The sequence below is a fragment of the Cryptococcus neoformans genome (assembly GCF_000091045.1).
Source record: "Cryptococcus neoformans var. neoformans JEC21 chromosome 13 sequence".
In the NCBI taxonomy this organism is placed as follows: Eukaryota; Fungi; Basidiomycota; class Tremellomycetes; order Tremellales; family Cryptococcaceae; genus Cryptococcus; species Cryptococcus deneoformans.
The window spans coordinates 360,001-382,500 of NC_006682.1; the positions used below are offsets into that span (position 1 = coordinate 360,001).

Here is a 22,500-nt window from a genome sequence, read left to right on the forward strand (position 1 = left end):
TTCTCCGATTCACCTCTGGTGATTTTGATGAGAACACGTCGCCAACCATCGGTGCGGCGTTCCTGACGCAAAGTGAGTTTGGAAAATGCAATGTGCATCGGAATGAAATCAGTTATTGACGAGAGTAGAGTGCCGATTGGAGAATAGGATCGTCAAGTTTGAGATCTGGTAGGTATTTAGTGAACTGAGACTTAAAGTGAAGCTAACACTTTATCAAGGGACACTGCCGGTCAAGGTCAGCCAACGCCAAGCCAGAAAATCGAGGACACTGCTGATTGAACGTGTAACAGAGCGATTCCACTCTCTTGCGCCCATGTACTACCGTAATGCTCAGGCGGCTGTTGTTGTCTACGATGTCACCAAATCTGTATGTTCTACATGATCTATACTTGCGTCAGCTCTGACAATAGCATCCTCTAGGCTTCTCTCGAAAAAGCCAAGGCTTGGGTGAAGGAACTCCAACGTCAAGCAAATGCCAACATCGTTATCGCCCTCGTCGGTAACAAGCTCGATCTCGTCTCTGCCGCTCCTTCCACTTCTGCATCTTCATCTTCTGAAACCCCTGCCGAAGGTGAGGGTGAGGCCGACGCTGAAGCAGAGGAGGAATCATCTCCTGCAGCTGCTGCCGACGATGAAGACGTAAGGCAGGTCCCCACCGCGGAGGCAGAGGCGTACGCCAAGGAGGCTGGTTTGCTGTTCTTCGAGGCGAGTGCCAAGGCGGGTACCAATGTCAACGAGCTGTTCACTGAAATCGGTGCGTATCTCTATTCCTGATTGCGACTGGAAACTTCAACTCATCTTGCTTCTTGTCACAGCCAAGACAATTCCTTTCGATACTATCATTCCCAAACCGGCTGGTGTGGCACAACAGAACAGACGGGACGCTGCACAAGATGGCAACAGAGTAAACTTGGGAGAGGGACAGCAAGTCAAGAAGGGAGGTTGCTGTTAAACGTGTTCAGAAGTCTGTGTGCTTGAGAAGAAAAGGAACGTGGGACAGTGTGCTGTGAGCGACTGAGATGGATCTGACTGGTTTTGGTTTCGTTACTCGTTATAGCTTCCCCTCCTTTTTTTACAACTCTTATCGTGATGTCTGTGTATGTTTTGAATTTTGAAGGATACGTATGTTATGGACTTGACGCATAATAAATGTGTTGCGACCCGAAAGCAGACGATATGTGGGAGGTAACCGACTATCATGATAATTATTTGGCGCGTCCGGGTTTTTTTGGCTTTCCCAAACGTGCGCGATATAATTCGACTTTTGTTGATCCGCGTGCTTGATTTTTACCTTTATTTCTATTTCCTTCTTCATCTTTCCGGTTCTGCACCTCTTCCTCCAACTGACTCTTCTGTGCCATTAACAAGCACATCTCATCTCACTCGGACTTGGCAAGGAAATTCCGATGCTTGAAGCCGTAGGGCAGGCCGAAACCCGAAAAGCCCACAGATCGCGAATGCAATTGCCGAGGAGGCGCAACATCAGGAAGCACGTTCATGAGATGTATTCCAACTTACAACCCAGTAGTCGGCCCAATTAATGGGATGGAGGGTGATAGACTGACGAGAGACAAACTGATGACCCTGGAAATATCATATCTGACCCTACAGTTTCCCGGTTTAGAGCGTTTTTTTGTCGCTACATGACTTGGAGAGACCATATAAGAGCCGGGCGAAGAACGAAACGATCGCGTTCAACATCCACACTGGATAATAATCAAACATGGCAACAGATCTCAAGACCTTGTTCAACCTCATGGTCTTTCTCGGGGTTGGGGTAGGAGTAAATGCCCTGACACATTATCCTCCAGGTAAGTTTGATGGTAATCGGGTGGATAAATAACGAAACTGATGAAAGGATAGCAAATACGTCGAATACTCGGCTCGATCAGGTTTTGAACGGTAGCGGTGCGCCTGGAATATATGATTCCTCTACCACGCCGGATTCAAAGTATGGAGAGTACAATTGTCAGTCTTGCTCTTTTTCCGAATCCCCATTTGTCCTTTTTCATGTTATTTTCCATAGCTGACACTCTTTGATGAGCAGGGTGTGCTGTGAGCCTTTTATTGAATTGGATGCTTCCGTGGAACGTAGGTAAACTGATGACTTGGACTGTCCAGATGCCTCATGTGAGAAAGCAAGAGTACAAAACACCTTCTAAAGAATATGAACTCGAGTATGTCGAAGTTATCCAGCGTCACCACAAGGTACTTTTCTTTTTTTTTGATTCATGTTCAACTTTTGTCTGATATAAGGGAATAGAGAACGCCTTATGCTTCCAACACGTTTTTCAAAGAGGATATCTCTGTAAGTGAGACATGTGCTTTGAGAAGAAAGCATATTCTGACAAGCATTTTGATTCCTCAGTGGGACTGCTCTAAAGAAGGTATGCGTTGGCTTGTAAGATGAAAAGATCCCTGAGCTGAATAAAATCCCTTTCAAGGACCTTATCACTATGCAAAGGACGCCAATGGTCTGAATACCGCGCCAGTTTATTGGCAGGCCCAAGTACGTGAACGTTCCCAATCGTTCTTTGTGGGGAGGGGGAGGGGGCTAAATTTATACTGGGCCTTATAGGCTAATACACGAAACCCATTCGAATACACCGTCGGCCCAGGTTTCCTAAACTCTACTTGCCAATTCCCATCCATCACTTCTGAAGGTCTTGACGATGCTTATATCCACGGAAAAGATCTTCGCGGTGTCTACCATGACAAGCTCAAGTTTTTACCAAACAAGGGGGAGAAGGACAAGTATAAGTTTAGGGTCACGAATAATGTGATTACCAGTCAGACGCTTAGCGGGTTGGTAAGCGGTTTGTTCCCTGGAGGACACGAGTATGATGCTTTGATCCAGAGCGATAGTTGGGATTCTCTAGAGCCCTCCATCTGTAGGTTTTTTCGTTGCTTTTTACTTTTTTTTATTATTGTACTGATTACAATCGGGGCATTCAGCTTGTGCTCTTCAAAGCACGGTGGCTTCCGCCATCACCGACATTTCTAGCGAATGGGGTGTACACCTTAACCGTTCTCTTGAGCTGAGGGAAAGGTTTTACAACGTTTCGGGTATTGAATGGGATAATGATGCTGGATGGAGTACAAGCTGGGATCAGTAAGTCTTTTTTCATACATTATGCAAGGGTTTTTTTATAAAAATAAATTCAAAACTGATACATTTTTTCTTCGCTTCATCTTTAGCCCTTACGACAACCTTTCCGCAAAACAATGCCACGGTAAACCCCTTCCATGTTCGCTGAACAATACGGCAATCTGTACCCCTCAGGAGGACGCGGATGCGATCTACAGGCTTGGGAATTACGAATACGCTTACAAGTCAGTCATTGCCTTTTGATGGTGGTGGTGGTGGTAGCTGATGGAGATGATGATACAGATGGCGAATGGCCGAAAACTCGACTCTTTACAGCGCTCTAACGATGGGCGCGTGGTTTATTGAGCTTCAAGATCATATTAATGGCAAGATTGATGGTTCCAACGATGTCAAGTATTTCCACAAGTGAGTCGGTTGCGTTGTAAAAAGTATGAATTTGGGATGATGATGACTAAGACCGGTATGGTGAAATAGTTTCGCCCACGATGGGTCCATCTCTCCTGTTCTCGGTGTACTCCAGATCGATAAAGTATGTCCTTTTATTTTTCATTCTTCTTTGAGCCGTACCTCGAGATAAGATTTTCGATATTGACTCGAGAGAATTAGCCAATGTGGCCAGGGATGGGTACCGAAATCGTCTTTGAACTGTGGAAAAAGAAAACCTCGCCCTCGCCATACTTTATCCGAGTGCTTCTCAGCGGCCAGCCGCTCGAAACATCGACACCGCTCGGTACACTCGACATGGTTCCTTGGGATGAATTTGAAAAGTATTTGAATGAGACTATCCCCGAGGATCTGGTTGGGATGTGTGCGCAGGATTGAGTGACTGCTGGGTGTGGCGAGACATTCTGGAGGGGCCTGTTTTGAAAAGTTGGCTAGTTAGTGGGGTTATAATTATGGATGATAGAGTCTATGTATAATTCAAAATGGATCTAATACATATTACAACGGAACCAAATCCCTCGACGCGTCTCATCTCAAACTTGTATTTTCTTTTCGCGTCACATCTCATCGCCTCGCCTCAAAACCCACCCCGCGATCAAAGATGCCTCCCAAAGGCTCCACCATCCACCCGCCCAAACCGCCCGCGGACGCGCCGCCGACAGCGGCCAGTATCCAGATGAAGGCGAACAGCGTAGGGATGGGAGAGTACGAATTGCCAAAGACGACATTGACCAAGCTTGCCAAGGGCTCTGTGAGTTGTTTTCCGGTGGACAACGTTGACAGGTTGATGGGCTAATGGAGGATGGATTTGGGTTGTAGATTCCGGATAATGTGAAAATGCAGCAGGATGTGGTGTTGGCGCTTTTGAGAGGATCGACATTGTTCATCAGCTATCTCAGTCCGTCTTTTTCCTTGTTGTTTGCGCAAGGTGCTGACGATTTAATTCATCTTTTTAGCTGCGGCGTAGGTTTTCGAATTATTTTGCGCATCGCCCGCAGAGAAACGTAAAAAGAAAAGTGGACGCTGACGTTTAAAAACGGTGACAGGGCGCACGACCAGGCGATAGCAAGGAGTGGAAGGACGGTAACGGCAGCGGACGTTATCAAGGCTATCATAGAGATGGATTTCGGACCTGCGGACGCGTTGGTTCCGATTATGGAGCAAGAGCTTGCGGGTATGTCCCCGGTATTTCCCTGTTGGGTAATCCATTATTTATAAATCGCGGTGTAGCTTTCCGGAACATTCAGCAAAGAGCGAAAGCGGCAAAGAAACCGCCTGGGCCGGGACGTGGTCGTGGGCCGAGGAAATCGGCGGCGTCGACGAGGGCGGGTGAGGATGGGGATATGGCAGAGACGGAGGGTGAAGCAGCGGTGGAGGGCGAGGGGGACGAGGAGGAAGAAGAGCAAGAAGAAGGGGAAGAGGACGGTCTGGTGGCGGGTGAGCAGGACGAGGCTTGATCCGGACATTGTACAGAATAGAGTTTGTATTCCTGCATGCGGTATGTACGTCTACTTGGCCCGCCTATCCACCGTTCTACTCCATCGCCTCGAGACAGAGGCAAGGCGCGCAGCATTCGAGACAGCAGCAGCAACAGGCGCCGAGGCCGCAACACGCGGCCGCTGTGCCGATGCCGGGGCCGCTGTCGCCCTTTTCCTGGGGAGGGGCGTTGTAGTCCATGCCGTTGCTGGGGACGTATTGGCTGTGCATGCCGGGCTGGGGAGGGTTAGCAGGTGGCGGGCGGGCGTGGGGGGCTTACCGGGGGTGCTTGGCTGTAGTCAGAGCGTCAGCAGGGGCAGAAGCTGGGATACGTACCTGGTGTAGTACTCGCCGCCGGGGGGATACTGGCCCGGGGGGGCGCCGTACGCTGGCTGGGGCTGGCCGCCGTAGAACTGGGTTGCGGACATGTTGTGTGAGGATGGGGGAGGGGGAGGGGAGAATGGGTCTATATATGCGCGGAGAAGGGGTGCGGTGTTTGGGACCCTCCTTTGTCTGCACGGCTCGCCTGCACGGTCCTTGTATGCACGGCCACTGGAGTCTGGAACAGTCTGGAACATCAATAATCTGCATCACACTAGCTACTGCACGACCCGCCCCACCACGCTGTATCTCTGCGCCCGTCAGCACCCGCCCACGCCCACGCCACGCACCTTTTCGAAAAACGCCTCCCACTGGTTCAGCGTGTTCATCTGGCTTTCGTTCAGCGACGAGTAGTCCGCCACCGCATCCGTCGGGTCGAGCGACGACATCCCTGTCCACCGCACTCAGCCCCGTCCCCGCGCACACAGCCAGACACTCACCGAGCCCCTTGCTCCCGTCCTTGCCCGCAAACACATTGTACCCCTTGCCCGGCCCGTACATCTCGCTCCGCGGAGAGACGTCGAATACTTTGCCCTTGATAGCTACGTAGATCGGCTTCGACGGGTCGGAGCCGTCGTGCTTGGCCAGTTCAGACGGCGTGATCGGGTCCTCCTGCTATGCATCAGTTTCCGCCGCGTGTCCCGGTCCATGCCGCATCTACCTTGGGAGGAGCGAGGTTTGCCGCAGGAGCGGACATGATCGAAGCACCCTGCGTATTTCCATCAGCCCCGGTGTCCGTGCACCCGCGCAGGCGACCTACAGCCTGCGCCATTTTGCCTGTGCTTCCCTCTGCGTGGACACTGTGAGCGACTTCCTTGACTTGTTCCTTGACCTGCGCTGCGGTCTTGTTGCTGTTGTTGTGCGTGGAGACGAAGAGAGCTGCGACAGAGACGCCGAGTGCGGTTGCGATGAGGGCGGGCGCGGATGTGAGTGTGTCGTACCACGAGTTGGACATCGGGGGGACGAGTGCTCAGTGGGAGTGAGACGTAGATATTACGCCGAGACGTAGGTGGCCGAGTCGCGAATTCACCGGGTTTGGCCGCGGGAAATGACGACTTTTACTCGTTCCCACTCTCCATCTCGCCGTCCTTTCACAACTGGGGAAATATCAAAAGAGCGCGTCCATACTATGCATGTCCCGCTTCCCATACATCCTACTGACAAACTGCTCACATGCCAACTATACTTGTTAACCATCTCACGATTCACCAACTATACTTGTTAATCATCTCACGATTCACACTGATTACATACTGACGACTGACGATTGGCCCGACTAGACTTGCCCCCGACTTGCCCAGATGACAAGCTTTATCAGAAATCTGTACGATTTCTTCCTAGACCATGACGAGTGAGTTACGAATAAACCCCTGTATCATGCTCAGCCCCATCCCCATTCTTCGGCAGAGCGCTAAACCACCTTCCCGCAATCCTCGATCAACAAGCCGCCGAGGTGAGTCAAGAGTGGCTTTTTTTCGTGTATGTTTTCAAGTAGTCATACAACCGGTTCACGGACGGTAGCAATCCCTAGGCGGTGTCCGTTTTTCCAACGAATGGCTCCAGCAACGTACCAAGATCGACCTGTTCCTCAAAGAACATACCGATGAATCCCTCACCATGGCCCTCAAAATATTTGGTACGTCGCACTCACTTTGCCGTCGGTTCGTCGTCCATTTAACCCCCCAGGGTAATACTAAAAACCTTTTTGTGTTTTGTGTCTTCTTTTTTTTTTACTTTTCTTGGTAATAGCAAAAGTGATAGATACCCTCGACCTGTATGCACCCGCTCTAAAAGGTCTGACAGACGTACACGCCTACGCATGTGAAACCCTGGAGAGTATCATCTTCGATCAGCGAAAAGCGGATCAGAGGGGTCAAGCCGCTGCTTTCTTGTACGGTACGTTTTTGTGTCGTGTTCCGGTGGGATGGGGATGGGGACATGTCGCTAATGACTGCTCGGTATAGGCCAAGCCATGGCAATGTCCACACTCACCGCTGAAGCTGTCACACTCGCCATCGAGAACCTGTACGTTTTCATTCCCCCTTTTTCCTGACATACCTGCTGTATGAAACGCATTAAAACGATAAAAAGTCTCCCAAGGGGCGGCCACACCGCGTCCAACCTCGCACTCTGCATCATCCTCGGCGTCGAACGCTCTAGCCCGCTCTTGTTCGAGAGCCATTTACCAGAGTTACTGCGACAAGTCCAGATGGCTGCGTTCTCCAGCGAGGTAAGTGATATATGCATCATCGTCATTCCGGCTTCGCTAAACGAAAAGTAATACCGATACGAGCAGGACAAATCGGTCCCGCAGGAAGCCCTCATCCGCGCCCTCAAAATCTACTCTCCCTCCGAAAAAGCTTCATCCTGCCAGCTGATCCTCCATGCCACCCATGCGCTGCTTGTGGCTAGTATGCAGCTATGTCGCTGTCCGCCAACGGGTGATGTACGTGAATTCACGGACGAAGAGGGCCGGGGGAAAGCAGAGATGGGCGTGTTTTGGACTTGTTTCCTGATTGAACATATGCCGATGGTACGTCCCTATAACCGCTTTTCCCATTTTGACGACGTTTCTTTTTCCTTCTTTCTTTTTTTAGACACTCCGCACGGACCTCGCCCATCGATACCCATCGACAATCCGTTCCCTCCCTATATTCACGCTCCTCCTCCCGCTCTCGCCTCACTTACCCCCACCCTGCCAGGCAGCGTTATGTTCGGCTTTACCGTTGTTGGCGACGTGGGACACGGCCCAGTTTGTGGAATCGCCATTGTTTGAGAGGACGGTCGGGTTCATGTCAGGCATGGCTATGGATTCGAGTGAGAGTTTGGGCGAGGGCGAGGGAGAGATAGACGCCATGAACGGTCTCGGCCAGTTGGCCACCATCGTCCTCGATCGATTCGAGCCTTTCATCCAAGACATTGGCCATATAGCTCTTCATGCTCTATCCCACGCCAAATCCGGTGCCAAACCAAAGACGCAAAGAGCAGCCCAACATCTTCTCGCCCGACTCCTCGCCTCCCAAGGCCCCACCACGCTCCACATCATGGTCGAGTACCTCCACTCGCCACACCATGTCCTGCTGGACGATGTGGAACTGTTGGAGATGATTGCCACGCTTTTACCGAATTTGGCAAAGAGGATTGTACAGACGCTGACGGATATTATTGATGCACTGCTTCATGATGGTGAGGAGAAGAAGAAGGGTGATGATGATAGTGGGGGGAAAGGGGACAGGGAGTATAGAAGGGAGAGTGTCCTAGAGGCTTTGAATGTCTTTCCTCTACGTGGTGAGTGTATATGAGCAAGATTACATTGAACAGGCCTGACTAAAGGCAAACAGACATCGATCTGGCGACGAGAGCGCAAAAACTCGTCTTGGAAAGCCTAGAAGAAGATAACGGGAAACAAGTGGTCATTGCGGCTTTGCAACTGGCTACCAACCCCATCGTCGCCACACCTTGTATCATGCGCAATCTGACTTTTAAGATTGCCCAACTCCTTCTCGCCGACGGTATGTTTCTCCATTCCTTTCTCTCATGAATATGTCCAAAAACACGGTATGCCGAAACGCTAAACCCACTTCCCGTCCTTCTTTCGCAGACCTGTCTATAGTCCATACAGCTCTCTCCGTCCTGTCCAACCCCACACTCGCGAGCATGCTCGACGAAAGGTCCTGTTCCATGATCCTCCTCGCCCTCCATCAATCCCTCGAACCGAGTGTCCAAATCATTGCCGCCAAATTACTCGCCCATCTCACCACGGCCCATCGGGCAATCGTCCAGCCCTTGGCTTGGAGTCATATAAGGCAAAGTTTACGACTGATTGATTTTCTAGAAAGCGTTGATCCCATAAAAGCGGTAATTGAAGCTTGCATCATAAGTAACCTCTTGTAAGTACGACCTCGTGGTGAAAATGGCGCAGTAACCAACTTTATATATATATATATCAGACCCGCCCTCCCACCAAGCTTGCATAAAAAGTATGTGGCCCCTGTGAAAGATCTTATCATGACCGGTCTTCGTCGTCCTTGCGAACCGCACGTCCTCTCTCTCATCTTCCAGGGCCTTTCCAACCTTGCCCGTTTTGAAGGTTATTCATCATTACAACAGTCCCAGCTTGTCCAAGATCTCCTAGAGATGACACACGAGATACCCAAGGAATGCCAACATGCAGCTTTAAATGCGATTTCAAGCTTGTTGAGTGTGCCGAAAGACGGGTTGGATGTCTATGAGTTGTTGGTCAAGGTGCATGCGAATTTTGGTGGGGGGAGAGGAAAGGGGTTGGATAATGATTTGAAAGCGTTGGTAAGTGGGATATATGGACATCTGGGGACTGTTGAAAGGAATGTAAGTGAGAATATCAAAGTGCTAGAGCCTATGCTCATGGTCTGTTCATCAACTCGTAGCCTGTCATCAGCCGCGTGAGTCATGATAAGGGCCGTTTTCAGTCGTTGAAAAAAGGTCACCAGCTGAATTGCTCCTTGTTAGGATTCAAAAGCGGCAATCAATCGTGAAATGCTCAACTATCCGTCCAGAACCACCCATGCCTCCCGCATTTCCGAGATTCGGGACCGTTACGGAGCTTTACACCCCACCACCATCAACACCCTCCTCGCGGAAAACCTCCTTATGGCACTTTCAACGTCGCTTAAAGCTACAGATGACCGATCACTTGTGCTTGAGACCATGTCCTGTCTCGGTATTCTACAACCCCGTGCCATACCTAGCTTGATTCCTGATCTTCCAGACCTTATCATGAGTGAACTGAAATATGCTCTCAAGTCGAGGGATAGCGCAAGAGATGCCAACTCCACCAATGTGAGCGCGGGGTTGCTGTTTTTGAGCAGTACAATGCACACCAGTGGGGTGTGGATGGAGCGATATTGGGGGGATATGGAAGAGCTAATGGGAGAGTGCGTCAAGAATGGAGAAGCATTGCCGGTGCTGAGAGGACTGGATCTTGTTTTGGCCGCGATCAACGACTAGACAAAAATCGTATTAATGTACAATGTACTATCAGTTGTTTACCAGTTGTCAACTATGCACTTTGCACTTCGTTCCTGTCTCAATTAGAGCATATCATCCATTATAGGATTCCTATTCATACAAGCACCCAAAAGTACAGATTCTCCAAAGATTTTAATGACACCTTAATCTTCATCAGACTCTTCATCATCTTCCTCGTCATGACCAGAACTTCGTTTGAACAATTCTACAGTTTGAATGTTAGTATCTGATCGACAAGAAGGCATCAAAAACATACTCATGATATCATCCATGGTTAATTTCATAACACCCTTGCCAGTCTGTCCAGACAGGGCTGCATTGGCCAATTCTCTCTTGCTGTTCTGAAGAATCAAAATACCTGGGGTATATTAGGTGAGTTTTGCTACATGGAGCAACACCATCGAAACTCACGATCCTCAACCGTCTCCTCAATTGTCAGCTTCCAGATGTTTACATCAAGCTTCTGTCCAAGTCTGTGAACTATATCAGCCACTATCCGTAGACTGGTCTAAAACAGTCTGTTCTACTCACCGATGAGCACGATCAAAAGCTTGGTCTTCCAAACTGAACACAGTGCTGTTAGCTACAGAATACGGACGATCCTTGAGAGGAGCTCACGCGGGGTTCCACCAGAGATCCATCAAGATGACGTTGTTGCAGCACGTTAGGTTAAGGCCTGATTGTCACTCTCAGTACCTAGACTACCCAATTGCGCGGGGGAGACATACCAGTACTACCCGCTTTGAAAGAGATGAGGATGACCCGTGTCTTGGGGTCGTCACGGATCTTCGCCAAAGATACTTGTCTATGATCATTCCTCATAGACCCATCATCTGAGAATCTTTCAGCTAGCCATCATTTTCCAACAGTAGCAGATACTGACATCGCACATATTTGATATTGTTCTCTTTCAAAAATGGCTCGACCAAATCCAAGAAGCTCGTGAACTGGGAAAACACTATGGTCTTCTCCTTGTTTCCGCTCTTCTCATCAATTTCTGAAAGAAGTTTGAGGAGCATACGGATCTTAGCACTGGTAGGAGGGAGCGCATTTTCGGAAGCGCCTGATTGACGGCGCACTCGTTGTGCAATTTTTTCACAAGCGTCACAATGCTGTGATGAACTGTCATCAAGCCTACGACATGACCGTCAGCGCGTGGTTTGACATCACACCTGATGGTGAAACTTACTTTACGAAGCACATTTGGCAAGTTTTGCCCTTTGCGACTCCGAGACCTCCAAGCAAGTCTGCTAACTCGTCGGCTTCGTCCTTTTCTGGAGCAGCTGAAATAGAGGACTTGGATACCGCATCGGTGATTGCGTCAACATCGGTATCTAAAGACTTTGTAACCAAAGAGGGATGGACACAAGCTATAAAGAATTACATCGGTAAGCCGTGGAAGTTGACGCCGAGAGCGGACCCACCTTGTCTCAGCCGAAGGAGCAAAGTCAATACCGAAGTATAATTGGCATTAGCAGTACCGCTCTTGATGAACTGCCCTCATACTTAACATGCTGCAACTCTTCATAATGAAAAATGACTTGCCTTGTTGAATGTCAACGTTGTCTTCTGCTCAAGGGCGTCATAAAATGCTCGTTCATCGGCATCGAATGCACAAGGTAAGACCTGGACCGTCCTACCAGGTAGGTTCAAGATCTTCTTGCCGTCTAACTCTAGGTGTCAGTATATCTCTCTGCGTTAGATGAAACACAAGAGCTATGCTTACCAATTTCAGCATCCTTGGTACGTCGAAGCATGATAGCCTTCAGAACGACATGCAGCCTCTTCATGGCAAGCTTTGTACGACCATCCTTGACAAGAGACGAGATACGCTCCTTGAAAACGTGCCAATCATCAAGAGGTTTCGCTCGCAAGAATTGGAACAAAGAAAAGAGTTCTTCCACATTATTCTAAAATGGCGTTAGTATCTATATAGGACATTGGGGAAACATATCTCACTTGAATAGGAGTACTGAGTGTGGTTGTCAATAAATGAGGACGATAGAGCGCGACAAAAAGACTTACCCAGTCAAACACCATCGATACTTTGCTCTCAACCCAACCGCTGCCTTGGCCGCCTTAGTATTCCTGTTTTTAATGTTCTGCGCCTCATCTAATATTACATGTAACTTAGTTGTATCACCGAATTGTTGTCATGCGTAACTCACCAATGACAATTCTCAGCCATTTGACTTCAAACAGTGCGCTCATAGTCGCCTTCTTCTTCGGAGCCTTTTTCCTACCAGCCGGAACTTCCTCATCGGATTCGTCGTCATCAAGTCTCTTCTGGCCCTTTGTCTCCCACACGCCAAATTCTGATGCGAGAGTTTGGAAGGTGGTGATTACGACATCAAAGCCTTCGAGGGTCTTGCCAGCTACAAATCATTTAGTATGGACTATAATGACTGGATGTGCACGCACATTTAGTACGGCTTGGACCGTGATGTGTGGTGACCTTTAACCTTCCGGGCTCTGTTTTTGTTCTACACTCCGTCGCCCACTGCTCCAAGACTGCAAGTGGAGCGACGATCCTATCACCGCGCATGTCAATTTTCATGTCAAGACGAAACCCAAGAGTTGACCTACAAAGTACCGGCCTTATAGCCTGCCTTTTTCTCCGCTGCTGTAGGCTTACCCTCCACTATTCTCGCCAGAGTTTGCACAGTCTTACCCAAACCCATATCCTAGAACTTGTCAGCTAAAAGTTGAACATGTGGCCGCGAACGTAAACTCACGTCAGCCAAGATACCTCCATACTTCCTCCCGGTTTCTCTCTGTTTCATCCACCTCACACCTCGAACTTGATGGGGCATCAGTTTCATACCCTTCGCAAAGCCTTCCACAGTATCCTCTCCTTCTCTCATACCCTCATCTCCCATCTCGTCTTCACCATCACCGATGGCACCGCTTAACAACTCTTGCATGTGCTTTTCGGCATCACCATTGTAGCGCATGTAATCTTCAGCCGTAATTGGAACGCTGTCAATGTTGAATGCTTCCCGAGGAACATCGTCATCCTGGTTAGCAGGCTTTGGAGGTGCGATTGCAGGACGGGGGTCGGGCACGACACCGGGATTCACTCCGCCTGGTTGGACCCATGATGGCCAGCCATTGACATAGCCACCGGTTCCAAATGCGGGTTGGTGTGTAGGTCGAGCGAAAGTCTGCTTGGGCTGAGGAACCTTCTCTTGTTTGAAAGCATTGGGTGTAGCAGGTTTGATGTAGCTGCTGTACGCACTGGCGGAAGGCTTCTTTGACTTGGAAGGGATAGAAGACCCGAACGAGCTCAAGTCATAGTCGGCACCAGTCTTGGCCCTATTGGCTCTGTCTCCGCCACCTCCAAGTGTCACACTGTTGCCGCCCGCGTAAACGTCGTAGACGGGACCTTGACTTCCACTGGCGTAGCTGCTGTTATTGTAGTAATATGATCCTGAATGGGAGGTTTTCGGACCGCCTGCATTTCTAGCGGGAGCAGGGGAAGAATTCTCCAAGGTCAGATCGACAATGGGTCTACGGACAGGAGGGGTGGCTGCCGAGTGAACGTCGATCGTTTCCATCATGCTTGGTGTCGATTGCGAGCCTCTGGGCGATGGTTGTGGCGCGTTCACCGGTTTCGAAGATATAAAATTCCCGAGAACTGTTTGGGCAGTTGAGTAAAGAGACGATCGTTCGACGAAGTACACAATAGGGCAAAAAAGAAACGAACTCCTTTCGTTCGCTCCGGTAACAAATGTGTTGTTGTTGTTTGTTCAAACGCTATTACGTAAGGCATACGATAATTGATGAATGAATGATGATGACTTGAACGAAACGAATGTCGCCGCTGCGTGGGGCTTCCCGCCCGCCAGCAGCTGCTTTCGCATCTTTTGTCACACATAAAAATTGGGGGATGGAGCCTTAGGTATTTACGAGGCAGATGTCGACAATCCAGGAAAGAGGTCATAGATAAGCCAAGCTGACGCCTATAGTGACATAAATACATGCCGGACTTGACGAACTTGGGCCCCATAATTTCATTACCCAGAGAAGTCATTTCAGTGGGTCAGCTACGAGCATGCATTATATCCCTAAAAGCCATGGTTCAGAGTAAAATGATTGAATATGCTACACAGATGCATGTACTTGTATTATATTGCCTTATAATGTTACCTCCAAGATAAAATGGTAAAAATGAAAACTCTATTATTCTAAACGTAGGTCCGTATAAAGATCGTACACTTATTGAACAGTCCTTTTGGACCTCTTCCTTACAGCGGCACCCTTATAATAGAAGTAGAAAGGAATGGGCATGATGACCACAGAAACAAGAGCAAGAAGAAGACCACCGTACTGGAAACCAAGGTTATGGAAGAGCTGGGTGATCCAAAGAGGGACAGAAGCACCGATGAGGGAACGAGTCATGTTCTTGGCTGAAATAGCCGAAGCGGCGACATTCGCATAAGAGTCAACGACGTACTGACAAAGAAAGTCAGCGCGGATCGACAAGATACCAAGATGAAGCGTGACTTACAGAGTTACCAGAAATATAGATGATGACCATGGAAAAACCGAAGAGGATACCAGAAATGCAAGGGCCCACCCAAATGATACCAGGATAAGAAGTGAAGGCAAGGATGAACAAAGCCACTGGAAGAAGTAGGGCGCCGAGCATCATAGGGTAGAGACGAGCTTCAGGAGCTGGGCCGTACTTTTCACTGTGCTGCCTGTAGAGACGCTCTTGGACGGGCATCAAACAGTTGGCGATGGCAATACCGATCTAAGATAAAGGATTAGAGGTGTCCAGCAAATAATAATCAAGAAAGTGTAGCTCACAATAATAGAGATGAAAGTGACACCGGTCATACCCATAGACCAACCTCGAATCTCCTCAAAAGCAATGGGGAAGGCAAAGAAGGTGGCGTAGAGAAGGGCGTAGACGAAGGAGAGGTAAAAGGTGAAAAGAATGATGATGGGCTCGCAAAACATGAGGATAATGGGCCTAACCATGGCGTTCTTGAGGGTCTCCGAGAAGGGGAGACGGTTAAGGTCATGTTCAGAGACGTAAAGTTGAGTCTGGTATTTCTTGTTGAGCTTGTTGGCTTTCTTTCGAAGAAGGAGGGGAGCGAGAGTCTCGGGAGTGAAGATACAGAGGACCATAGCGGCGCCAACGAAGATGAAGAGAACCCAGTATATCCAACGCCAAGTGTGGGTTTTTTCGGCGATCCAGCCTCCAAACAGTGGACCGAGACAAGGCCCCATACTGTGGTCGTCAGAAAAGGTTACCCAATAAGTAAAAAAGATCACTTACAAGAGAGTAGAACTGAACATGGCCATAGGGAGACCACGATCCTTTGTGTCCCAAACGTCGGCAATGGTACCGCCTACATTGGTAAATGGTGCGGATGAAGCAAGACCAGCAATCATACGACCAGCAAGCATGGTAGCAATGTTCTTGGCAAGACAAGAAGGGAGAGTGAAAAGGAAGTAGAAGATCATGCTGACGGCATAGATAGGTCGTCGACCGATAACTTCACTCACTGGAGGACGATCGTCAGCTCGTAGACCATCAAATATATTATGGGTGGAGATGTAAAAACCTACAAGGAGCGAAGATAAGAGGACCAATGCCGAAACCGGCGACGAAAAGAGTGATAGAAAGGTAGATGGCTTCGTCGGAGACGTGAAGAGTTTCGGCAGCACCAGGAAGGTCACCAGTTGGCATGGCACTGCCAAGGGCGACGACAAGACAAAGAATAGAGGCAGTAATGGTGGCATACCTGGTAGTGATGTCGTTAGCATTTGCAGATGATATTGTCAACTAATAAATGAACTTGCCATTTTCGGGTCTTGGTCCATTCCTTGGGATCTTCTCCCGGGTCAAAGTGCACAGTCATCCGCCCATCACCAAGCTTCTCCGCATCCCCTGCAGACTTAAGGACAGCCTCTTTGGAGCCATGTGATGATGGCTCTCCGGCCAGGGTACTAGCGGAATGGGAATGGGCTGAGTCCGTACGAGTATTGGTTCGAGTGGCGGGCCTTGATTCACGACTTGCAACAATTGTGATCACATCGGATTCCTCCACATCTTCATCACGAAGGACTTCTTCTTGAGCGTCGGTGTAGATAGGGGGTTGGGCAAATTCAGCCTCTACTGGTTCCAGCATTTTGTATGTGTGCTTGTGATGTGTCTCTGTAGTGGTAGGTAGGTGAAGTGTAGTGTTTCTATTGGTATATTAAAGGTTCGAGAACAAGTAAAGTGAGTTATGGAGAGGCCCAATGTTTTGATACGAGTTGGAATACATCCTGTTCTGTGAGTACGGCTGAAGCTTTTATACCTTTTTATGAGAAAAGAAATTTCCAAGATGTATGAGGTGTACCGCGGTCCGCCTCGTGCGATTAGCCTGCGTTAGAGAGCCCTTTAATGGAGTTATCAGTGAATAATAATATGCGGGTACTGAGTATGAGATGACGCCCATAATTTTTGGTGATAAAATGGATCGATGGTATGGGATGGAAGAAAAGATGATGATCATGAAACTGAAATGTAAGAAAATACGTACATCGCACTGAACCCAAGGCCGAGGTGAAACGTGAAGGACCCACCCAATCATAGAACGGACAGCTCCTCGGCCGCGGAAATCCTTATTACGGCCGGCGGTGATGTCCCCCAACTTTTCGCGCCTACTACTGCTATTACTAGCAGTAGTAGTGCTTTTTACTGCGCCTAATAATGACGAAAAGTGGTGGGTCACCGCGGTACCTAATAACGGAAGTGGCCGCTCCCCACGGATTGTTATTAATTAATTATTATTATTATTTGTTGGGTGACCAACTCACCACGACCTAATAGGTGCACGAAGAAGCTACTGTAAGGCCGAGGATATCCAAGTCAATCTGAACACCGTCCCAAATCCCAGCGGCACCACCTAAAATGCTTTCAACAACCCCCAGAGCCTTTTTTATAATACTAGATGTCGCCGCTCATAATCTACCCTTCAAGCTTCAGACTCAGGCGGCTCACTTGAGAACCAAGTCCCGTTATGCCGCGCGACAACTATCGACTTTGGTGGAAATGAAACCGAGGGTTTTGAGCAAGCAGTCACTCCGACCGGCGTCGCCGAGACAGCTGCTGCGTATGGAAAACAAGATGCAGGGATGCAAACGTTATCTCATTAGTGGAAAATCCAAAGCCGTTGATGCGGCCGCCGCCACATCCACTGTCAGTCTCTTCGCCTGGTGTCAGACCGCCGAGCTAACTTCGAGCAGCATGAAACATCCCCGGAAACACCGTTAACGAAGTCTGATAAGGAAAAGAGCTTAACAGACCTCTATGAATCACCTTACACCATCCCGAACGCTCTCACATTAGCTCGATTACTCGCGTGTCCGGTCCTTGGCTACATGATCGTGCAAGGTGACTATGCATGGGCGACGAGTATCCTGTTTGCCAGTGGTGTAACGGACTGGGTGGGTACTATCTGGGTAGACGATGTAATGAACCTAATTTCCCTCGGATTCACTAGTTGGACGGTTGGCTTGCGAGACGATACAATAGTTTCTCCGTTTTGGGATCCATTTTAGATCCAGCCGCCGATAAGGCGCTGATGACGACGTTGGTCGGTACACTGGCATGGGCCGGACTTCTTCCCGGTAAGTGGACCTCGGTATGGGCTATACAGAGCTAATACGTCTTTGCTAGTACCTCTTGCAATCCTAATCGTTGGGCGAGATGTTGCACTCTCAATATCTGCTTTTTACTTCCGATTCATTTCTCTTCCGAAGCCTGTATGTGTCTCGGAAACACGGGATGTGAGAGCTGACCTCGAAGGCTGCAGCGAACGTTGCGGCGGTACTTTGACTTCTCGATACCGTCGGCTCAAGTAACCCCGACAAAAATCAGCAAGGTGGGTCATGTTCACGCACTTTTTAGGAATTCACGCACTTGTTACGAATTCGCTGACTCCGTGATCCAGATAAATACTTTGCTTCAGCTTATGCTTATGGGAATGACCACAATTTCTCCTCTTCTCTCCATTTCTCTTGCTTTACCGCTGCAAGCGCTTCAGTGAATACCGTTTACCTCATTGTACTGGTGTTCATCACTGACATCTTACAGATGGACCGTGGCTGGAACAACGATTTGGAGCGGGTTGAGTTACATTGGAAGATCTGGTGTCAAAATTCTGAAGCAACCAGCCAAGGGTGTTTAGGTGATGATATCTATTATCAGGCATGCATCATGTATGGCATCATTGCAGTACTCTTTCTTTGTACTCTTTCTTTCTTCGGCTCTGACATGAAAGACCAATATCATGGGGTTAAGCTTCTTTATGTGACATATAGTACAAAACTACTGTACAAAACTCATCACTGAATTGTTAACGATAAATGTGGCGATGGCTAGCCATCTTCTTGTTCTTTTCCTCCACTTTTTTCGTTGTTGAGAGTTGCTTAGAGGGTCTCTCGCAAGTGCCACGCCGCGTGTCTTCACCCTCTCAACAGTGAAGGTAGTCGATCCTTCGGGATCCGTCCGGATTTTGTCCCAACGGTCAATATGTGACGAATCTGACGGAAAATAACCCAAACGGATATAAGTTGAACTCCGTTGCCACTGGTTCATCTCCACCTCCAACATGACAAAACGTCATCGGCGCGGTGTTCCTTCAAAACGACAAGATGGAGCTCGCTGCGAGCGAGGATAAAGTAATAAGAGGAGCGATACAAATAATAATATTTGCTTGTTTTTCGCCTTTACTTTTCAAGGATACGATCCAAGTTATCTCCACCATCAACAGCATTCCCACACATAAGTGCGGAAATAACGAACTCAGACCATGGCGTCAACATTACCACAGGTAAGTTCATCCGATAAAAAGATATGAAGACTGATTTTCGGATACTTTCAGTACTACAAGATTTTGGTATGTCTAACTGCTGGGAAGAGTTTATGAAACTAACACAATTGATCGCCAGGGTGTGGCACCTACTGCTACAGCGTGAGTCTGCGCTCTTTATGCCATCTCTGATCTTTCCTTATTGATGAATGGACTCAATAGGGACGAAATCCGAACAGCATATAAGAAAGAATCTTTGAGAAGTCATCCTGACCGATTACCTCAAACCGCGACTCCTCAGGAGCGTAGGAAAGCCACCGAGAGATTCGTATGTTTGAACAAGATGGTTTTGTATGTATACGGCCGCGCTGATCAACGTACAGCAAGTTGTCTCAGACGCCTACTACGTTCTCTCGGACCCTGGGCGCAGAGCGGAATACGATGCTCTCTTCCGTTCTCGACCCTCCTCAGCCTTTACAGAAGACAACGCTTCAGAATACGAACAGGCACAAGCGTCTGGAAACTTTTTCCAAAACTTCGCCCAATTCTTCCAGAATGCCAGCGCCAGTAATGCAGCGGGTGACGATACCAAAGAAAGCGCTGGAACTGGTGCGGGTACTGGCAGAAGACCTAATGCCGATAACGTCTTTGGCGACGTCTTTGAAGAGATGCTGGCTCCCGAAGTGTCACATGTGAGACCATGGTGGTCATGGGTCGGTGGCACATCCGGTGCCGCATTAGGTTACATTGTGGCCAACGTCCCAGGGGCCGTGGCAGGTGGTGAGTCAAGATACAGCTTTCAGTTAAAAGCTGGTATTAGAATTGGACGTGGAGGTTGATGGGTTTGTAGGGTTTGCGGGGAATAGGTTGGGAGCTATTAGGGATGCCAAAGGAAGAGCAGTTGGAGAGGTTTTCAAGGATCTTGGTGGTGCACAGAAAGCAGAAGTGAGTTATTCTTAGACATGTTGCTTCTGATAGATATTAATTGTTTTAGATCCTTCGAGCGCTGGCGTTCAAAGTTCTTGGAAGCATGGGTTAGGGCTGTATATGTTAGAGCTGTATCTTGAAGATTAATAGCGTTGTTTCGAGAGTAGTAGTAGGACCAGTTTTGTACTTTTGATGTTCTACGTAGATGTTCATGCAAATGCAAATGGTATCTTCTATTTCATACCTAAGGGGTCTCGTCGATGGTCAACTTCACTCGTCCGCCTTCAATCTCGAATGTTACTCTAATTCATCTATTAGTCATGCTCTCTACCCAAACGGAGAAGGGACGCTTACCGAGATAGGTCAGTCACGATCCAGGTGGCACCGATATTTTCTAATTGTTCTCTGGTGTGGGATGTGCAGACGGCCAAGACCCTTGCGCCACTAGCAACACCAGACTTGATACCTGAAGGGGCGTCTTCTACGACAACACCTAAAGTTCTTTGAGCGTACTTACTTTCAGAAGTGGATAACACACTCACAATCTTTGACATCCACATCGAGAGCTTTGGCGCCCGCCAAATAAGGCTCTGGGTCAGGCTTTCCATTACGAACATCATCACCAGTAATCAATTTGGGCGTTTCGGGGATACCAGCTGTTGGCAAGGCAGCAGAGGCATAGACAGTGGTTGCAGAGGTGACAATAGCCCAGACAGGGATGGGGGAGGCGTTGAGCTTGTTGAGAAGGGGAAGGACATTAGGAAGGGCGATAAGGCCTTCCTTGCCAGCAGCCTGCAGTTGCTTGGCCTCGGTGACAATCATGCTCTCAAAGGTCTCGGTTGCATCCTGTTCAAATAATCAACCACGCTCAAGTTTTTGAAGTAGGTTCCGTGCTTCTGTAGCTAAAACTCACCCTCAGTTGGATAGGGTCCTCGATTCCGCACCATTTCCTCATGTTGTCAATAGTTCTCACTCCGTGGGAAGTACGCAAAACCTGGTGAAGGTCAAGATCATACTCCTTGGCAAAATACTCCCAAGTGGCCAACACGGCGGGAGTAGAGTCTAGAGTGATTTCGAGTTGTCAGTGAGTTTTGCATAGCCAGATGAGCGGCAAAAGAAGAGCGTACCGAGAAGAGTACCGTCCATGTCGAAGAGCATGGCCCGGGTGGTAGTGGTGGTGGTCTTGGACATCTTGAAAGGGATTAAACACGTAAAGTACACGAAGACGTAAACAGCGATGAGATGACAAAAAATAGGGCAAATATAAATATAGAAAGCGTTGCAAAAGATCAAAATAAAATGCATGGTGAATCACAGGCCGGATCTCTAATTGAAGGATCGGGTAAACTGTTAATTTCAAAATCTCAATCTTATCAGTTCTACCGCACCTCATTTTCTCCGTCCTTTCGCCGGGCCCAATCGTATAACACTCGAACGTTTACTTTTTATGCCGAAATTTCACTCAGGCATTGGTGGACATCATTCACCAGTCGTAGTAACTGTCTTTTCTATAAAGTGGCGGTAAAAATCAACGGTTTTCTCCAAAACAGTCAGACGTAAGATAAAAAGTCCAAACCCCCATGGGCTAGCCAAACCCAAACAATCCAGATGCATGACGACCAAAATCACTTATCATCTCTTTACCATCTATACGTTCCAGAACTGAACACCAGGGACAGCGGGCTCGGCAACCTCAATCTTTTCCTTGGCCCATCCTTCCTTCTCACCATCCTTCTCAATGATCTCCCTAGCCTCCTCCACACTGAGCACGTCAATTTCCTCGAATCGGAGAGAAGACTTGATGAGAGGGGCGAGCATCTTGAGAGAGTAGAGCTCATCGAAGGGAAGAGTTCGGTCAAAGGCAGAGGGACCGGTAACAGCAAGTTTCCTCTGTTTATTTTATCAGCAACCTTCAGCGGCTAGAAAGAAAAGAGGTGAACGCACCTTGAAAGCCTGGCAGAAAGGCATGACCTTCTTGTCCTTCATTAAACCAACCTCCTCCAAACCCTTCCTGAGCTTAACGTCGTCCACTTTCTCACCATCCCAGGCCTGGTTCTTGATGACACCGATAGCCTTTTCTTGCCATTCAGGGAAGTTTTTGGCAACGTACATCCTGACCTTCTTGGGCTTGCTAGGGTCATAGACGGCAGCAGCAGCCTTCTTCCCCTTCTTCTTACCAGCCTGCGCCTCGGCAGATCGGATAGCATCAACGACACCACGGAGGTACTCGGTCTGCTCGAGGACTGTGGGGTCGATAGGGCCTGAAGGCTCGGGGAAAAGAGCGGTCTGGATGGAGGAAGTCTCGCCAAGAACGTTCTTCCAGATGTGCTCAGAATAGTGGGG

General features: G+C 48.7%; 11 protein-coding genes across 12 annotated transcripts in view; 6 read left to right on the forward strand and 5 right to left on the reverse strand.

Moving 5' to 3' along the window:
• The window catches only part of CNM01190 (GTPase, putative), a 1,824-nt gene extending 681 nt beyond the window's left edge, over positions 1 to 1,143 (forward strand). For both annotated transcript variants that reach the window (XM_568297.2, XM_568296.2), the window contains 6 exons: positions 1 to 72; positions 129 to 168; positions 219 to 235; positions 291 to 367; positions 421 to 754; positions 816 to 1,143. The exon at positions 1 to 72 is cut by the window's left edge. In XM_568297.2, coding sequence (XP_568297.1) covers positions 314 to 367; positions 421 to 754; positions 816 to 952 — 525 coding nt within the window. In that variant the 5' untranslated portion in view covers positions 1 to 72; positions 129 to 168; positions 219 to 235; positions 291 to 313 and the 3' untranslated portion in view covers positions 953 to 1,143. The remainder of the gene's footprint in view (positions 73 to 128; positions 169 to 218; positions 236 to 290; positions 368 to 420; positions 755 to 815) is intronic.
• Positions 1,144 to 1,327: 184 nt separating this feature from the next.
• Positions 1,328 to 4,022, forward strand: CNM01200 (hypothetical protein). Its single transcript, XM_024658285.1, has 13 exons — positions 1,328 to 1,811; positions 1,864 to 1,968; positions 2,048 to 2,055; positions 2,122 to 2,208; positions 2,264 to 2,308; positions 2,369 to 2,387; positions 2,445 to 2,509; positions 2,579 to 2,891; positions 2,956 to 3,112; positions 3,199 to 3,333; positions 3,392 to 3,514; positions 3,584 to 3,638; positions 3,716 to 4,022. The coding sequence occupies exons 1-13, from the start codon at positions 1,724 to 1,726 to the stop codon at positions 3,929 to 3,931; spliced, it is 1,416 nt and encodes a 471-aa protein (XP_024513942.1). The 5' UTR covers positions 1,328 to 1,723; the 3' UTR covers positions 3,932 to 4,022.
• Positions 4,023 to 4,109: 87 nt separating this feature from the next.
• CNM01210 (expressed protein) lies at positions 4,110 to 5,085 on the forward strand. The gene is made up of 5 exons (XM_024658286.1): positions 4,110 to 4,304; positions 4,373 to 4,451; positions 4,510 to 4,516; positions 4,600 to 4,727; positions 4,784 to 5,085. The coding sequence occupies exons 1-5, from the start codon at positions 4,155 to 4,157 to the stop codon at positions 5,008 to 5,010; spliced, it is 591 nt and encodes a 196-aa protein (XP_024513992.1). The 5' UTR covers positions 4,110 to 4,154; the 3' UTR covers positions 5,011 to 5,085.
• On the reverse strand, positions 5,050 to 6,415 carry CNM01220 (sterol metabolism-related protein, putative). The gene is made up of 7 exons (XM_024658287.1): positions 6,171 to 6,415; positions 6,072 to 6,119; positions 5,851 to 6,022; positions 5,701 to 5,801; positions 5,366 to 5,661; positions 5,310 to 5,322; positions 5,050 to 5,266 (listed from the first exon to the last, which is right to left on the reverse strand). Exons 1-5 carry the CDS (start codon positions 6,363 to 6,365, stop codon positions 5,629 to 5,631), a joined length of 549 nt encoding a protein of 182 aa, XP_024513936.1. The 5' UTR covers positions 6,366 to 6,415; the 3' UTR covers positions 5,050 to 5,266; positions 5,310 to 5,322; positions 5,366 to 5,628.
• A 141-nt stretch (positions 6,416 to 6,556) lies between these two features.
• Positions 6,557 to 10,473, forward strand: CNM01230 (expressed protein). Its single transcript, XM_024658288.1, is given in 14 exon segments — positions 6,557 to 6,629; positions 6,644 to 6,761; positions 6,818 to 6,863; positions 6,932 to 7,046; positions 7,160 to 7,306; positions 7,375 to 7,435; positions 7,502 to 7,640; positions 7,707 to 7,943; positions 8,008 to 8,698; positions 8,752 to 8,922; positions 9,012 to 9,300; positions 9,361 to 9,757; positions 9,817 to 9,831; positions 9,899 to 10,473. 13 exon segments carry the CDS (start codon positions 6,712 to 6,714, stop codon positions 10,394 to 10,396), a joined length of 2,856 nt encoding a protein of 951 aa, XP_024513935.1. The 5' UTR covers positions 6,557 to 6,629; positions 6,644 to 6,711; the 3' UTR covers positions 10,397 to 10,473.
• An 8-nt stretch (positions 10,474 to 10,481) lies between these two features.
• CNM01240 (conserved hypothetical protein) lies at positions 10,482 to 14,094 on the reverse strand. Its single transcript, XM_024658289.1, has 17 exons — positions 13,153 to 14,094; positions 13,004 to 13,101; positions 12,839 to 12,948; positions 12,586 to 12,792; positions 12,443 to 12,530; positions 12,377 to 12,389; positions 12,144 to 12,327; positions 11,963 to 12,084; positions 11,842 to 11,911; positions 11,607 to 11,787; positions 11,301 to 11,551; positions 11,146 to 11,250; positions 11,036 to 11,093; positions 10,949 to 10,981; positions 10,829 to 10,890; positions 10,674 to 10,775; positions 10,482 to 10,622 (listed from the first exon to the last, which is right to left on the reverse strand). The coding sequence occupies exons 1-17, from the start codon at positions 13,975 to 13,977 to the stop codon at positions 10,561 to 10,563; spliced, it is 2,571 nt and encodes an 856-aa protein (XP_024514006.1). The 5' UTR covers positions 13,978 to 14,094; the 3' UTR covers positions 10,482 to 10,560.
• Positions 14,095 to 14,521: 427 nt separating this feature from the next.
• On the reverse strand, positions 14,522 to 16,897 carry CNM01250 (conserved hypothetical protein). The gene is made up of 6 exons (XM_024658290.1): positions 16,232 to 16,897; positions 15,998 to 16,173; positions 15,705 to 15,933; positions 15,230 to 15,656; positions 14,928 to 15,173; positions 14,522 to 14,872 (listed from the first exon to the last, which is right to left on the reverse strand). The coding sequence occupies exons 1-6, from the start codon at positions 16,558 to 16,560 to the stop codon at positions 14,636 to 14,638; spliced, it is 1,644 nt and encodes a 547-aa protein (XP_024514005.1). The 5' UTR covers positions 16,561 to 16,897; the 3' UTR covers positions 14,522 to 14,635.
• Positions 16,898 to 17,236: 339 nt separating this feature from the next.
• Positions 17,237 to 18,669, forward strand: CNM01260 (cardiolipin synthase, putative). Its single transcript, XM_024658291.1, has 7 exons — positions 17,237 to 17,615; positions 17,663 to 17,863; positions 17,920 to 18,046; positions 18,096 to 18,181; positions 18,232 to 18,300; positions 18,370 to 18,461; positions 18,513 to 18,669. The coding sequence occupies exons 1-7, from the start codon at positions 17,328 to 17,330 to the stop codon at positions 18,604 to 18,606; spliced, it is 957 nt and encodes a 318-aa protein (XP_024513993.1). The 5' UTR covers positions 17,237 to 17,327; the 3' UTR covers positions 18,607 to 18,669.
• A 408-nt stretch (positions 18,670 to 19,077) lies between these two features.
• On the forward strand, positions 19,078 to 20,384 carry CNM01270 (conserved hypothetical protein). Its single transcript, XM_024658292.1, has 7 exons — positions 19,078 to 19,251; positions 19,303 to 19,317; positions 19,370 to 19,392; positions 19,453 to 19,558; positions 19,614 to 20,010; positions 20,081 to 20,175; positions 20,225 to 20,384. Exons 1-7 carry the CDS (start codon positions 19,231 to 19,233, stop codon positions 20,267 to 20,269), a joined length of 702 nt encoding a protein of 233 aa, XP_024514002.1. The 5' UTR covers positions 19,078 to 19,230; the 3' UTR covers positions 20,270 to 20,384.
• CNM01280 (glycerol-1-phosphatase, putative) lies at positions 20,360 to 21,409 on the reverse strand. The gene is made up of 5 exons (XM_568279.2): positions 21,285 to 21,409; positions 21,071 to 21,219; positions 20,700 to 21,003; positions 20,512 to 20,650; positions 20,360 to 20,459 (listed from the first exon to the last, which is right to left on the reverse strand). Exons 1-5 carry the CDS (start codon positions 21,346 to 21,348, stop codon positions 20,402 to 20,404), a joined length of 714 nt encoding a protein of 237 aa, XP_568279.1. The 5' UTR covers positions 21,349 to 21,409; the 3' UTR covers positions 20,360 to 20,401.
• Positions 21,410 to 21,744: 335 nt separating this feature from the next.
• Positions 21,745 to 22,500, reverse strand: part of CNM01290 (leucine-tRNA ligase, putative) — a 3,956-nt gene continuing 3,200 nt past the window's right edge. The window contains exons 7-8 of the mRNA XM_568277.2: positions 22,102 to 22,500; positions 21,745 to 22,047 (exon numbers count right to left, since the gene is read on the reverse strand). The exon at positions 22,102 to 22,500 is cut by the window's right edge and continues 340 nt beyond it. Coding sequence (XP_568277.1) covers positions 21,805 to 22,047; positions 22,102 to 22,500 — 642 coding nt within the window. The 3' untranslated portion in view covers positions 21,745 to 21,804. The remainder of the gene's footprint in view (positions 22,048 to 22,101) is intronic.

Coding starts and splice junctions, on each gene's coding strand:
- CNM01210 (XM_024658286.1), top strand. CDS start 4,155: ATGCCTCCCAAAGGCTCCACCATCCACCCGCCCAAACCGCCCGCGGAC. Junction 4,305..4,372: donor CCAAGCTTGCCAAGGGCTCT/GTGAGTTGTTTT, acceptor TTTGGGTTGTAG/ATTCCGGATAATGTGAAAAT. Junction 4,728..4,783: donor TATGGAGCAAGAGCTTGCGG/GTATGTCCCCGG, acceptor ATCGCGGTGTAG/CTTTCCGGAACATTCAGCAA.
- CNM01220 (XM_024658287.1), bottom strand. CDS start 6,365: ATGTCCAACTCGTGGTACGACACACTCACATCCGCGCCCGCCCTCATC. Junction 6,120..6,170: donor CAGGCAAAATGGCGCAGGCT/GTAGGTCGCCTG, acceptor GGAAATACGCAG/GGTGCTTCGATCATGTCCGC. Junction 5,802..5,850: donor GGACGGGAGCAAGGGGCTCG/GTGAGTGTCTGG, acceptor TGCGGTGGACAG/GGATGTCGTCGCTCGACCCG.
- CNM01230 (XM_024658288.1), top strand. CDS start 6,712: ATGACAAGCTTTATCAGAAATCTGTACGATTTCTTCCTAGACCATGAC. Junction 6,762..6,817: donor TTCTTCCTAGACCATGACGA/GTGAGTTACGAA, acceptor ATTCTTCGGCAG/AGCGCTAAACCACCTTCCCG. Junction 9,301..9,360: donor TGCATCATAAGTAACCTCTT/GTAAGTACGACC, acceptor TATATATATCAG/ACCCGCCCTCCCACCAAGCT.
- CNM01240 (XM_024658289.1), bottom strand. CDS start 13,977: ATGATGGAAACGATCGACGTTCACTCGGCAGCCACCCCTCCTGTCCGT. Junction 13,102..13,152: donor ATGGAGGTATCTTGGCTGAC/GTGAGTTTACGT, acceptor GACAAGTTCTAG/GATATGGGTTTGGGTAAGAC. Junction 12,085..12,143: donor TACCAAGGATGCTGAAATTG/GTAAGCATAGCT, acceptor ACCTAGAGTTAG/ACGGCAAGAAGATCTTGAAC.
- CNM01260 (XM_024658291.1), top strand. CDS start 17,328: ATGCTTTCAACAACCCCCAGAGCCTTTTTTATAATACTAGATGTCGCC. Junction 17,616..17,662: donor CGGCCGCCGCCACATCCACT/GTCAGTCTCTTC, acceptor AACTTCGAGCAG/CATGAAACATCCCCGGAAAC. Junction 18,047..18,095: donor ATGGGCCGGACTTCTTCCCG/GTAAGTGGACCT, acceptor CGTCTTTGCTAG/TACCTCTTGCAATCCTAATC.
- CNM01200 (XM_024658285.1), top strand. CDS start 1,724: ATGGCAACAGATCTCAAGACCTTGTTCAACCTCATGGTCTTTCTCGGG. Junction 3,113..3,198: donor TGGAGTACAAGCTGGGATCA/GTAAGTCTTTTT, acceptor CTTCATCTTTAG/CCCTTACGACAACCTTTCCG. Junction 3,515..3,583: donor GATGTCAAGTATTTCCACAA/GTGAGTCGGTTG, acceptor ATGGTGAAATAG/TTTCGCCCACGATGGGTCCA.
- CNM01280 (XM_568279.2), bottom strand. CDS start 21,348: ATGTCCAAGACCACCACCACTACCACCCGGGCCATGCTCTTCGACATG. Junction 21,004..21,070: donor AGGACCCTATCCAACTGAGG/GTGAGTTTTAGC, acceptor TTATTTGAACAG/GATGCAACCGAGACCTTTGA. Junction 20,460..20,511: donor ATCGTGACTGACCTATCTCG/GTAAGCGTCCCT, acceptor TAGATGAATTAG/AGTAACATTCGAGATTGAAG.
- CNM01270 (XM_024658292.1), top strand. CDS start 19,231: ATGGCGTCAACATTACCACAG. Junction 19,393..19,452: donor GTGGCACCTACTGCTACAGC/GTGAGTCTGCGC, acceptor TGGACTCAATAG/GGACGAAATCCGAACAGCAT. Junction 20,176..20,224: donor GTGGTGCACAGAAAGCAGAA/GTGAGTTATTCT, acceptor TAATTGTTTTAG/ATCCTTCGAGCGCTGGCGTT.
- CNM01250 (XM_024658290.1), bottom strand. CDS start 16,560: ATGCTGGAACCAGTAGAGGCTGAATTTGCCCAACCCCCTATCTACACC. Junction 16,174..16,231: donor TGGACCAAGACCCGAAAATG/GCAAGTTCATTT, acceptor CATCACTACCAG/GTATGCCACCATTACTGCCT. Junction 15,934..15,997: donor TCCTCTTATCTTCGCTCCTT/GTAGGTTTTTAC, acceptor ATCGTCCTCCAG/TGAGTGAAGTTATCGGTCGA.